The sequence below is a fragment of the Parambassis ranga genome, chromosome 2, assembly GCF_900634625.1.
Source record: "Parambassis ranga chromosome 2, fParRan2.1, whole genome shotgun sequence".
NCBI classification, from domain to species: Eukaryota; Metazoa; Chordata; class Actinopteri; family Ambassidae; genus Parambassis; species Parambassis ranga.
Window position 1 is genome coordinate 34,209,336 of NC_041023.1, and position 13,894 is coordinate 34,223,229.

Here is a 13,894-nt window from a genome sequence, read left to right on the forward strand (position 1 = left end):
TTTTACATGCAAACGCTTATTTGATTAGTATGTTGTGAGGTTAACAACTCTACAGCAGGTAGTGGTTAACAGGCTAAAAAATGTCTAAACAAAAGATGGATCAAATGTTTTTTTTTTCACTCTGGAACAGATATGATGACATAAAAACAGTTTCTAAAGAGCTGAAGACTGTCTAAGTTCTTTTATGGTAACAGTGTATGCTTTGATTTTGGCTGTTGGAGCCCAGATTCATTTCCTACCTGCAGGAGCATCAGAATATACAGTCTGGTATTTCATAATAACGGAATGCTGACGACGTTTTTGTTTCATTTACAATAAAAACAAAGACCATTTTCAGCTCACTTCAATTTACGCTTTGCAAAAGACTAGAAGAAAGTCTAGGTATTCATTCATAGCTCTAAACGTCCATATATCTATAACGACAGATGTGTTTTTTGCTTCACAGATATCCTAATCCTAACACTATAGCTTAGACTGGAACGACTGGCAAACAGCAGCTTGCCACATTGGCATCATCCATCAATATGCCGAGTATTAGGTATGTGATTCAGTGACTAGCAGCTGTGTCATCAGTGACAATACGATTACAAAGTGATTCCTGAATTCTATAGAGAAAAAAGTACAGAACTGTGGAACTGCTACAAATTCTGTAAACAAAAATACATACTGTAGAGTATAAGCCACGTATAACCATAGTATAAGCCATGTTGAGCCACAAAGTCCATCATGTTTGTTAAGTTTTCATTGTCCATTCATATCTCTCTCCTCTTTCTCAGTCTTTTCCAGGTTCTTGTAATATTCAGTTGTTCAGCCTATTACAATAATTATTGCTTCTCTACGCTATGAAGCTGATGAGCCTCACTAAATATTTAGTTTTACCAAAAAGTAAAAATGACGACACTTTGTCAGGTGAACAATCGGTGCGAGTAGGATCAACACGTGCCCATGCAATCACTGTGAACATCCCCCACACTGCCACCAGGGACTTCAACCATCACGTTCAGGTGAGCCGTGACGTTTCAATCACAGCACCACTGCGTCACACACGCCGGGACACAAAAGACATGGGCAAAGACGTACATGGACAGAGTCACCACAGCGACATCCCTGCAGCCCAGAACCCTCACATACATGATGTGTGTGTGTTGAGTGTCACACTGCAGTGTGTCTCGAATTCTCATTTTCCTTCCTGGGCGACGGAGGAATCTTCCGGCTGAACTGGCTGAAGCTGGCTGCCCTGCACCTCGTCCTCGGCCCTCCTCCATCGCCAGCCACCGGGCCTGGTGGTAGAGTACTGTAACGGCCTGTGATGGGGACACTCTGGCCTGGGGGGAGAGCATGGCTGTCTGAGAGGCGTGTGGCATCTTGGCCAAAGAGGCTCTGGATAAGTTGGAACTTTTCTTTCTCCTCCTGCAAAAAGACGTCAACAAGGAGCTTTTTCTCTCGTTTAAGCTGCTCCACTATTGTTTTGGGAACATCCGGGATTACCCAATCAACCAAAAGGCTGAGGAACATCACCAGGTTCTGGCAGAGGAAATAAAAAAAGATGTGGGAAGAGAAAGAAGAAAAAGATACGAGGAATTAGCTCATGGCAAGGTGATAACAAAAAAAAGAATATCTAAAAAAAAAATATAAAATATCTTGCCACGTTGTGGCAACCTGGCACTGAAAAATACTGAGCAGAGTTCAGATGCAAAGTCAAGTCTCAATCAGCTGAAGGCTCAGTTACTTTTCTACATATCACAGGAAAGCATCTCGCAGGACGCCTTGTTGTAGCCTGCTTCTGCAAGCCACCGATGGCAGCTCCTCCTTTCCATGCTGTGCCTCACGATGTGTTCTGTCCCTCAGAGGTCTCTGCTGCTCCTCTGCCTCTGTTTGAGTGTTCTCTCCCTGTCGTATGCTCTCCAGGGGTGCCTTCCATGCTTTAATGCTTCTAGGAGGGCTCTCCCTGCCCTGGTCTATTTAGGGGCTTCTTCAAAGTATTCTCTCACTGCCCTAGGCCTCTTGACTGTACTTTCTTGTCTTGCACTTTCCAGGTGTGATTTAAGTGGTCCTGTAATTCTGTATTGCAGTAGTGCAGCAGTAGTGATGGACGCTCCTCCAACAGCTTCATTGTTGAAAGACATGTGGCAGGCACATGTCAGTGAGGAATGAAGCATCTGGTAATATTCCTCATGATAATGAGAGTCCAGCATGTTCTAGTGATCTACTCTGTTTGGAATGAATGGCCCCACGCACACACATATTCTTATTATCTCTTCTTATTATACATATCAGTTCCATGTATTTACAGAGCAGATATAGAATGGACAATAGATGACAAGAGCCTAGAAAAAAAGAGCTTAACAAACTCAGTGAACACGTACCTGGAACACGATGACAAAAGCCAGTCGTGCAGCTAGGACAGACCAGTAATGTTTGGAGAACTGGTATGCCTCTGGAGACCAAGGTGGTTCTCTGTAGTCTTTATACCTAGAACAAATCATAAATGCATGCATGGTGAGGCAAAAATGAGCTAACTTCATCAACAGATAATCCAAGCATAGCACCATCCATACTGTTTTTATTGGCAGGTGCTCACAGTGCTCCAGTACCCTATGATCTTGTTTCTATAAAGACATGTGTTGTGCACCCAACAACATAGACAAGTACCAGTTTCACAACTGTTACTGGCCTCCCTGTTTATTTCTACTGTTAAGGCTGTTCCATACTCCGCGAGACAAAGAACAGAGAACTCGCTCCACGGGTGGTAAGAGATAAAAAAAAAAGTTCTTTTCGGCACAGAGGTACCATACTCCGCTAGACGTGTGTGTGCAGAACTCCTCATACGACCCTCCTACGCAGCGCACGTCACACTAGGGTGACAATGCAATTGTATTGCAAATTGTGAGCACAGTCACGGTTACCTGGCCTAACGAGCTGATAATGTTCAGGGAAGAGGGCGTACAGCATGACAATAGATAGAAGATCAGTGTAGCTGACTGTAGCAGACCTCTGGTCTGTGTGAGTTAACTCTGTGAACGTGTGGATGACTGTCTGCAATAATACATCCCGCCTCCCGGTGTTTAATGTGCGCGAGCCACTGTAACGCCGTGATCAATACTGGGATTAATTTTTATATCGCCACCTTTTGGACAGACTCTCTCCTCTGTGCTCCTCTGTTTCTTCTTCCAGGAGTTGTTTGCCAGCTGCTCATCTAAATCTCTGTCTAATCTCTGTCTGTGTGTTCTGCACCTGAAACCCTTGCGCTTCTCCACATTCATCATGCCCACAATAAATTCCGACCAATCACAGCATGGTTGCCACACAGCCTTTAAAGAAAAAGTTCGGCCCGGACCCTGTGCACAAGAGTGCGGAACAGCGGGCGGTCAGAGACAAAAAATGACGTCATTTTGTGGGCGTAACGTCTGTACGGGGGAGAAAGTTCTTTGTCTCGCAGAGTATGGATCCAGCTTTACTGACATGTTTGTATTGGTGCAGGTAACAGACCTGGCTCATAATAAAGTCAATGCATAAGCTAACTTAAGTGTAGATGTAGGATTTGCCTTTGGCCCTGGGTATGATTGTGATTTCACACACTACTAACTATATAGTGAGACTCAATATATTCCACAATTTCAACTGATGGTCAGTATTACTTGTGCTCTCAGGCAGTGCCCTATATGTTTACTGAGAAACTGATAGCACCATTAGATTGAGGCACAATAAATACACTTTAGGTCCCTTTCAAACTTTCTGACTCTGATAAGTATTTTAGCAAGGGTAACCCTTAAGAAACGTAGAGTTTCTAATCTCATAAGAGGCTTTGATGTGTTTTGTATATTGTAGGGGAAACTGCCAGCTCCTTTTGTAGATTACTCTAAACACAAGTGCTGCAAATGCCATTGTCTGAATGAAATAACAGTGCTGGCTAGACTAGAGCAAGTACACAAAACCACATGCTTTGTAGAAACAATTAGCATGTTCCTAATTCTAAATTATCTATATTTCTGATTTACTAATTCAGTTGTGCAGTGTGATTTTAATGTTTTTTTGTCAATTTAAGATAATCTATTAGTCTATATGCAATTCCTAGTAATTCAAAAGGACTGTATATGTTGGTAATAAATCCCACTAAAGCCTTTACACCTAGCTATACACAAGTGAGGGGCCTAAACTGTTGAGCAGCAGGTCACCTATCTGACCATCTACCAACCCTGTGGAGATGACTCAGCTGGGCTGGAGTCTGCAGACACTTTGGTTTGGACTGTGTTTACAGCTATTATAAAAGAAGCTGCCTCCTCCTGTGGGACGCAAAGTACAACAACATACAGCATTCTTTTCAAGACAATAACTGAGACAGTATTTCTCATTGTTGGTGTTGGTTACATCTTTAGGAAGAAAATGCACCTTCAGTAACCGCTGAAGGATTGTGATTAGAGACAAAGATGTGCTTTATGTAGAGACATGGCTATAGAGCAGTCATCGAGATGGTGCTTGGTCAAATTCTTAATTAAACACATTTTAATATGTTTGCTAGCCAATTGTATACCATGAAAATAAATAGCTAACGTTAACTTTGCTTATGCTTGTGTCGTTTTGCCACCATTATTTGACAACATAATTCTTGGAGCCACACCTATTACTACACCTATTTGGCCACTAAATTGAAGGTAATATTAATCTATATATAATATAGATAGATAGATATAGATAATATTTATCTGAACAAAAAATGCCTTCATTCATTTCCTTAACCTGAATATGAAACACGTTAGTTCAGCTTATAAAAATATGTATTTTGTTTAATTATTTCTTTCGCCTGGTTAATGTGATTTCTGCTCTGGAACGTCACGGCACAGCGTATCGTATCCATTGCAGGGCTGTAAGACGTCACTTTGATTTTCACAAAGGATTGCGAGCTCTGACCTGGCTCGAGCGATGTTTACTTTTAATGTAGTTCATGATGGAAAAAACCAACTCGCACAAGCATGAGGATCCGAAGATCGACAGGACTCCAAATGCATACTTTTCCATGTTCATACAAGTGTCAGGAATGTCATTGCATGTAGACTATCGAACACAAGTTTGTCCGGTGTCACAGGTGCTGCGTACAGGACGCGTCCGTGACGCATATTTTGACCGACCCCTGCCGACCCCTGTTCTAACCTAATCAACCAATAAGAATCTAATGCTAAGATGCCTGAAGCTCTTGATAAGTGACCACTAAAAAAGAGGATAAGAAGAGAGACAGGTGGATAAAGTTTTATTTTAGCACAGCATAAACATCTTGTCTCTGACTGGCAACACATCGGATAGGAGCTTTGAAAGCTGAGATTTAAATTTTAACCACCTCCACTACCTTCACGACAATGTCGATGTGATGCAGAAGTCAGTCTGTCCACAGACACGTCTTACACATCAGAATAAAAATCAGCCATGTTGTCCAAGTGATTTTAAAGGTACAGTGTGGAGCTAGCAGAGATATGAAAACAATTAAACAAATAGGCCTACTGTTGATACCAACTTAGCTCATACATTTATATGTACCAAAACATGGATTATTGTCTTGACACTGTAAAGAGTTCTCTCTATTCTGTTCTAAACACAAGCCTTAGGCTTTCTAAAGCTTTCCAAACACTTTTTAGAGACTGTTATCCTTTCGTGCTATAGCTTTAGTCAACTTTGTTTAAAAAAGCAAAATACCACATCCAAAGAGGAAAGCAGGAAAGTCCAATCACACATTAATGTCACTTTAACGTGACAGCTCAGCTCAGACTTTCCCATTCAAACAACTGACACAACATAAAACCTCTTTCACATCCACACACTTTGTCATGAATACATTCCTCTGAAGCCTAAATAGATGAAAAAGAATGAATGAGCTCTCACTAAGCACTTGACCAACAGTATAGAAATAACAGAGGGAGAGGGTGAAATGTGTGTGTGTGTGTGTGTTAGCAGGGTCTTATGATGTCTGATTCCTTCTCCTTATACAGTCATGAGTGAGGAATGTTGCCTGTGAGAGTCAGCTCTTCTCTCTCAACTCATTTTACCCTTTGATCATTTCATCTTTCTCTCACTCGCTCTCTAATATTTTACAGCATTTTGGAGTAAGCCAGCTTCTAATGTGAACTTTACAGTTAAACGAAGCCTCTTGTCATGCTGCAGTCAATTTAACTTAAGTGCACCATAAACCATAAAATATTATTTCTCTCTTCCTGTGTGTGTAAGTGTGGATTTTCTAGACGCTCCATGTTTGGTTATATTGTGAAGCTTGGCAGCAACTGGAGCATCTAACTTAATATTCTTTCATAAGACCTATCAATGTGATTATGATTAGTACGTGAGATACTTGAGACTGTGTGTGAGTGTGTGTGTTCCTGAAAGCAACAGCTACTGCCAACACCGTGCCTTCTGGGACCCTGGAATAAATCTACAGGCAGATCATTCCCACACCCACACACACTAAATCCAGGTAGCCTCCCTCAGTCTGTGTTTTCTTGTGTGATTAATTAGCTAGTAAAAAAGGTGAAATCAGATTTGATGTTTGTTGTTTTGAGTATTTCTCATCTCATAAACATCACCTATACAACTGTGTCTGGCCCATCAATAACAAATTGTATAGGTATTTATGGTAGTTTGTATCTCTCATTCACGTTAACATCACTCTGCCGGGAAGATGGGGAAGAAATAGATGGATGCAGATGTTTTGCTATGCTAGTTCTTTTTATAGAGTACCACCACACCACAGAAAACATTGGCTAAACACCAACCTGGCGAGTAGCCGGTTAGAATTCCCTAGTATAGAGAAAAAAAAATCTTAGTTCAGATATAGCTGGCATAGTTAGCATACAACATACAGCACTACAGTGTTCTCCACAATCACACACTAACATGCAGGATCAGAAATATCCAACCTGGTTTAAATATACCCTACTTCTCTTCTTTTGTCTTTCAAATTTTGCAACGGGCTGTAGTAATAATTAATGCCTGGTATAAATTATCACAAAAACACATGTGCATCACACCTTTAAAGACAAAACACTTCTTTTCTGCAGTCTATGGTAACAACTTTAAATTTTAACCACCAAGCAGAAGTCATAGTTTACCCACATTCTTGCTCACGGTGCATACAGTAGTGAAAACATGACTTCAGAAATGTACAGTGATGCTCTGACTATTGACGCATAAATAAAGCTCTTCACATTTGATTAAAGATTTAAAACCATGGTGGTTCTCTTCTGTCACACCATCTATTCATCCACCCAGCTACAATACCTCTCTCCTATCTTTCGTTTCTCTCCACATGTTTCCATCCTGCCAACAGTTTCCTTACTTGTCTTAAAAGAAGCCTCATTCCTTTGCACTCTTATCTGATCATCTGTACGATAACACCCCTCATCTCTCCATCCTCTGCTTGACACCATCAACCATCCATTCATTCCATCTTGACCTCTTTTTTCCCCCCTCTTGCATGTAATCATCCATACAGTCAGAGTGCCAAAATTAACTGGGTCAGAAAGACAGCAAGAAAGAAAGAAGCATGAACTGTCAGGAGCATCTGAAATGCAGAGCTGAATCATCCGCCTTGAGCACAGAGTAAGTGACCACCAACATCAGGAGCTAATACAATGCTGGTACATGCACGACACAACAGAATACACAGAATACAGTGTACACTACTCAAACCCTTCTTGGAATGTCTGCAAATTTCATGCCTATAAGCATTGAAGGCTTACAGTATCTTGTCGTGGTTCCGATGTGACGTATCACACTCATTCAACACAAAGACGCCATTCTTACATCATAATTCTTGGCTGTCTTATATAACAGCAGGTCGGCCTCAGCTGTCTGTGGGCGCCAGCGTCCATGACCTTTTCTTCTACAGCGCTTTACATTGCTATTATGAAAGAGAGGGCTGCCACTGGCGTAAGTGATAAATGCATAGTAAATACAATAGTACACTGTCTTTAGCAGCTAATAACATGGTTCATCTTATCATATATCATTATCATATCGTGACATTTTTTGCTGTCTTCAGCGAAAGTCACAGATGCAAAGGCTAATATTGTATGGCTGCATAGAAATGTATTAAACCGATTTTATGGGAGCTCTTGGCTGGTCAAAAACATCATCTCTTGAATGTCGTAATGAAATGAAACAAAATGGAAACAGTGTCAGAGCTGGCCAAAAAAAAGTTAGATGCTAACTCTTATGCTAGTCTTGGCTAAGTCTGACTTTGCAATTGGAATTCACACTAAGCTTGTTGGGTGACAGTTGCAGCAGCGTCTGGTCTTATAATGCACGTCAACATGAATACATGCAAACACAGAGCTGTTCCCGGGCAACACGCATATATCTAAAGCACATGCTAACTTTTCCGCTCAAATACAACATGGAAAACAAAAATCAAAAGAAAGGTGACAATAACAGAGTCAGATGGACAACTCAAAAGAAAGAAAAAAGATCTGTTCGATTACATGGTTACTATCCTCGAAATGAGCATCATATAACAGTTAATCACTGTCGTTACAGAGTTAGAAGGGGAGTGTGGATGTATTTTTGTTGAAGTCAAAGGTCTAATCTGTGACAACACAGCACAATGCTATTTGATCCCCTCAGATTAAATCCTCCAAATTAAATTCCACTGATATAAAAAAAATGAAATGTCTTTTTCATAAATGCTCACAATTAGAAAAGTATAAAACAAGGAATGGTGAAGGGTGTCTGCATATGCTTTAAATGCATGAACCACACACTGAACACACCAACAATGGCCACTAGACTTGAAATAATTCAGAAAATTCTAATCATGCCTGTGTGTGCGTATATGTGTGTGTGTGTGTGTTACCTGCACACGCTGACGGGTCCGTGCTCGCTGTGTAGGGGTGCCGTTCCCGGTTTAAAGTGGGACACATTGAAGTGGGATAGTGTGTGGTCAATGAAGCCATACATGGTGCCAGTTGGGCTGTACATGTACTGGTAGACAAGCCTAGGGATGAAGTCTGATGTGAAGGAGATCACAAAGGCCTGCAGACAGACAGGCAGAGTCATAAGCAGTGATAAAAGCCAAGAAATGGTTAAACTTGTGATTTGTCAGCGTTCCTCCTTTGTACTCGTAGCCTGTATCCACATCCCTCTATCTTCCATGTATTATACACATCTGACTTTAATGAATTTATTTAGCTTGTCCTAACTGGTATTGGGAGATCTTCTGTATGTGGAGTTCCTGGGGCAGCTACAGTGTGTGTTTGTGAATCCAATCCTGCGCAAATCTGTTTAGTATTAAAAGTAAACGCAGTAGGATTTGGTTAGCAAGCCAAAGACAAATCCTTAACAGAAAGAACCCCCCACACACACACATGCACCTTGACCTCCACAGATTTGCATTATATGCGTTTTTCAAAAATCAGCCTCATCAGTTCGTAAAAGATGAAAAGATTAAATGAATTTGTATTTCATGCTTTATTACCTACTGCTTTAATACTCACATTTATAATGACCGAGAATTTGCCCATTCCACTTAGTATGTTGAACCATATACCTGTGGAAAGAAGAGCAACAGAAAGAGCTTGGTAGAGGGCAGAAAGAGCTTGTCTAATATTGTCCTGGTTGCTTCTCTCTTTCTTGGGCTTCAGGCTGTGACATAATGACCAGAAATGACCCCAACAAAGTGATGAAATGTGAGTTTGTAATCACACCAGTGAAACCTGCCATCCTGCCTGGGCTATTGGGTTTAAACATAAACAGCCTCTGTTGTTATATTAGCTTACTAATATCTTTAGCGCGTATGGCGACTGGCCTGCGCAGCTCCGTGACAAACTTCTTGGCATCCAGTCTGATCTCGATGACGTTGTTCAACAGGGCGAAGAGAGGAGCCAGAGGGAACGAAGCCACGAACAGAGAGACAAAACCAAACTGGATGACTGCGAAAAGACAGAGAGGAAAGATCATTCCATTTTACAGATGTAGAGGAACTCAATATTTATAGAAAATCAAGACAAGCTGTAGAATTGAATAAGTAAACCATGGAGGCCTCATCATCTCTGTGTCTGATAACGAGAGCTAAAGTTTGAAACATCTACATCTTCAGATTGAAATTTGTGAGCATTTGTTTGGTCAGCAGTCACGTGGTCTGTCCAGACTATCTCCATCCCTTTTAAGGTTAAACCCTCCTCTGCACCAGCTAAACTCAGACCCGTCCACATAAACACTGCGTTTTACAGGATGTGTCACTCACTATTGTAAACTGTAAAGGAGCTTAACAGCCAGGCACCTTGAAGGATGCAGCATTGTGGAAGCAAAAGGAAGGTCAGCTGCAGTCAGGTCTGTGGAGAACAGACAGGGTGAAGGAAGTGGATGTAGCCTTAAAGCTGCATTCTTTCTAAAGGCAAGCAAAGGGCAACTGGTCTTGCACAGGTGAATTTAAAAACCACTATTTAACAACATGTTGCCATTATTAAGATGGGTTATGGATACACAGTTGCACTGTGTCCATTAGGCAGTCAACAGTAAACTGATGAGAGCAGATACTGGGTCAAGCACTGTAGAAAGGGGCTCTTGGGACTAGCATAGATCCACCCCACACTCTGCTCCAGTGGTCCAAACGGCATGGTTTAGGTATATTATGTAGCTCTTCATTTACTCTAGAGTCTGTAACCTGCTGTATCATCCAACCAAGAGGCTCTCATACACTGAAATTGTGTCATGGTTAAAGATCGAATGAAAAATTAGCAGGTCTTTCAGGTCTGAGCCAGGAAGATGCGTAGCAATAAACTCCTCTAAAAGCTTCATTAATGATCAATCCACCTGCTTCCTAAGAATGTGGAAGGGAAACCTGAGATAGACAAGGTAGTTAGGCTGATTCCGGCTGATGCACAGCTCGGGTCGGAGCAGTGCAACTTAAGCAGTGTGGGAACGGGGATTTCCAGCAAACGGGAGACTGACGGCTTCAGCTCGGGATGCCACACAGAAACAAAGAGTGGCCAGGAAGAAAATACGACAGCGGGGCAGCGAGCGCTCCAGGGCAAGCTTAGAATAACCTCACTTATCTACCTGAGCCGAGGTTGATGGGTTCGACTGAGACACACACACACACACTCCTCAACACTAGCACAGTCGCATACACATGTAAACAACACACACATAGACACACAAATACATAAACATATATACATTAACATAAAGTGCATGTTAAACTTTGCAGACATGTCTGACATTCCTCACTCTGCCCTGCCACATCAGTCCAGCTTTTGGCTCATCTCATCTCACATAAAATCTCCGCACACTAACAGGTGAAGTGCTTTAGTTTATAGTGATATTTGTAAATCTCTAACCCTGAACCATGCATTATCGGCTCTACTTTCTATTATCTATTTACAACTTCAACAAAATATTTAGAGGAGCTCTAAGTCTAAAGTTTTACTGCTTCACGAACCTCACACACTGATGTTGGTACATTTCTCTTTGACTATTTTTAGCCAGCTGCACTTTTCTCATGAATGTATCTCAACAAATAACATGTTTGTTTCCAAACTAAATTAGGATTAGGGTGTTTAGCCTGTATTGTATATCATTGTTGGTGGTCACAAAAAAGTTACACTCAGACAATTACATCCTGGGCTCATGAGTTGTGTAGGTACGGATTATGTAACACCTTCCAGCAGGGTGCAGTACAGGAATACTTGGTCGCTCTATGACTCCTCTTTATCCAGAGGCTGTTTTTCTGTGTGTGTACAGACTCACTCATCTCCATGTATTCTGGTGTGAGGCCTTCAAAAGGAGCCAGGGCATAGTCCAGGTTCCACTGCTGTGGAGGCCTCTCCTCCTCCCTCTCCTTTGGTGCTGAGCCTTTATCTTTCCATGCACGCACCAACTTCTTTAACTTCCTGTTGGGATGGAGGCAAAGATTATATTATGTCATGAAAAAATGTGTCTCCTGAACAAATAAAAGCCATTAAAGACAGTAAATGTTCCCTGGAACAACAGAGACTGGCATAATCTCTGCTTGTGAAACCTAATAGACAAACATAATAACATTCTACACAGCCGTGCAGAAATTCTTGTATTTAATTTCACTTGCGCCAAAAGCCAGAATTGGACTGTGAAAGCAGGAGACTACCCTTAAGTTGTGTGATGCTAACAAACTGTGAAACCCAGAGGGAGAGCAGAGACACTGCATGAGTTGTGTATGCATGTGGCTGCGTCTGTGTGCTTGAAAAATAACAGCAGCTAAATGCTTGATTGCATTATTTATGAGGCGATCAAACAAAGACAGGGGAGTCTGTACAGTGGATGCAGGACGGCAGTCAACACATACGTTTCTTATAAACTCACACATGCACTATGAAACACAAACACCTTACTCACACACAGTCAGTTGTTATTGGTGTTGGCTAGTGATGTAGGTCAGGACTCTTGGTGTGCGTGTGTGTGTTTATTGTGTTTCTGTCTCCTTTGCCTCTTTATAATGATTTACAGCCACGCCGGACTGGCTGTAAAACTTGTGAAGAATGTTAGGCATCCTACCAAAACCTAACCTGGCTGTTGAGTAATGGGCTGGATTACAGATGAGTATCAGCCAAGTCTGCAGCTCCATGCAAAGTCTAGCTGGAGTAGTGAAAAGACAAATATGTAGTTTACGGTCTCTTACTGTGCACGAGTGGTATGCATTATCTTTTATAGACAATATACATCATGCTGAGGCAACAGTTATATATGCTGTTCGTTTATTATTCACTGGGTCGTGATTGTTGTGACTTGTTTGCTCACTATGAGTAAGATCTCAAAATGACGCTGCTGTGAAGTCTCCATAGACATGTAGGTCCAGCCAACAGCCCTCCATCCTCAGAGGAAGACAAATGTGGGTCAAAACACCCCATATGATGTACTTCAATCAAAGGTAACATGTTAGTATGTATTATCGGATTTTCAGAACCTGCTTGTTCAGAGTTGCAGGGCCAGCACAGATAGACAAACAACAATCCACACTCACATCTGAGCCAATTTAGAGATTACAATTAGCCTAACAAGCACGTCTTCGGGATGTGTGAAGAAGTCAGAATACCTAGAGAAAACCAGCGCAGGCACAGGGATAAAGCACAGAAAGGCCCCTTGCTGTGAGGTGACAGTGCTTTCACCAGACCATAAGTCTAAAACCAAAAACTATAAATTATATAAACAATAAACAAAAACTATGATGTAGTTGTCTGAATTGGCATTATTAGTGCATGCATATATATTCATTCCTAGCCTGTACATCTAGCTGTACTCTGTACACTTTTGTTTAGCTTCCTGTTTTTACATACAGGAGCTTTTATGGTGGGACACATTGTTCAAACCTGTATAAACATCTGATATAACATCCTCACTTAGCAGCTCCTGAGACACACCATTAAAGACTGTGCTGTAAACTAGCCTACTGTTTAAGACTGTTGGTATTTCAGTCAAGGATGGTTCCTTAGTAGGGCGAGGTTTCCAAAAGTCTTTTGGAGACCAGGAAAGACTCCCTGCTAGTATTTGGGTGTTGCATAAAGGAATGTCAGTGCTATGAGAACACACATCCTTTAAATCCTCTGAACAAACGGCTCTGACATCAGAAGAGTCTATTGGTGGGATTCGATCACAAAACATGCTGGTGGGGAAAGCTTTCAAGTGGACAACTGTGAAGCTGCTCAGCAGATGGTGTGTAGATAGCGTGTGATGATAGCATGTGCTGTGGCTCCTCTACATGAAACCAGCCTTGGATAAGAATCACCTAACAGTTCAGCGTTAAAACTGCACTTACGGCAACAGTAACGACACAGCCTGAAGCCACCGGGCACACCTGTTGTGTGACAGTTGTTATAAACAGAGTTGACCTCTGACTTTAGGGATTTGCTTGTAAAAGGCGAGCTAGTACACAAGACAGGGT

The 13,894-nt window shown here is 41.6% G+C and overlaps 1 protein-coding gene across 1 annotated transcript in view; it reads right to left on the bottom strand.

Moving 5' to 3' along the window:
- Positions 1-1,152: 1,152 nt before the first annotated feature.
- ano2b (anoctamin 2b) overlaps positions 1,153-13,894 on the bottom strand; it is a 47,057-nt gene continuing 34,315 nt past the window's right edge. The window contains exons 23-28 of the mRNA XM_028420475.1: positions 11,728-11,870; positions 9,756-9,908; positions 9,474-9,526; positions 8,834-9,012; positions 2,367-2,472; positions 1,153-1,524 (exon numbers count right to left, since the gene is read on the bottom strand). Coding sequence (XP_028276276.1) covers positions 1,153-1,524; positions 2,367-2,472; positions 8,834-9,012; positions 9,474-9,526; positions 9,756-9,908; positions 11,728-11,870 — 1,006 coding nt within the window. The remainder of the gene's footprint in view (positions 1,525-2,366; positions 2,473-8,833; positions 9,013-9,473; positions 9,527-9,755; positions 9,909-11,727; positions 11,871-13,894) is intronic.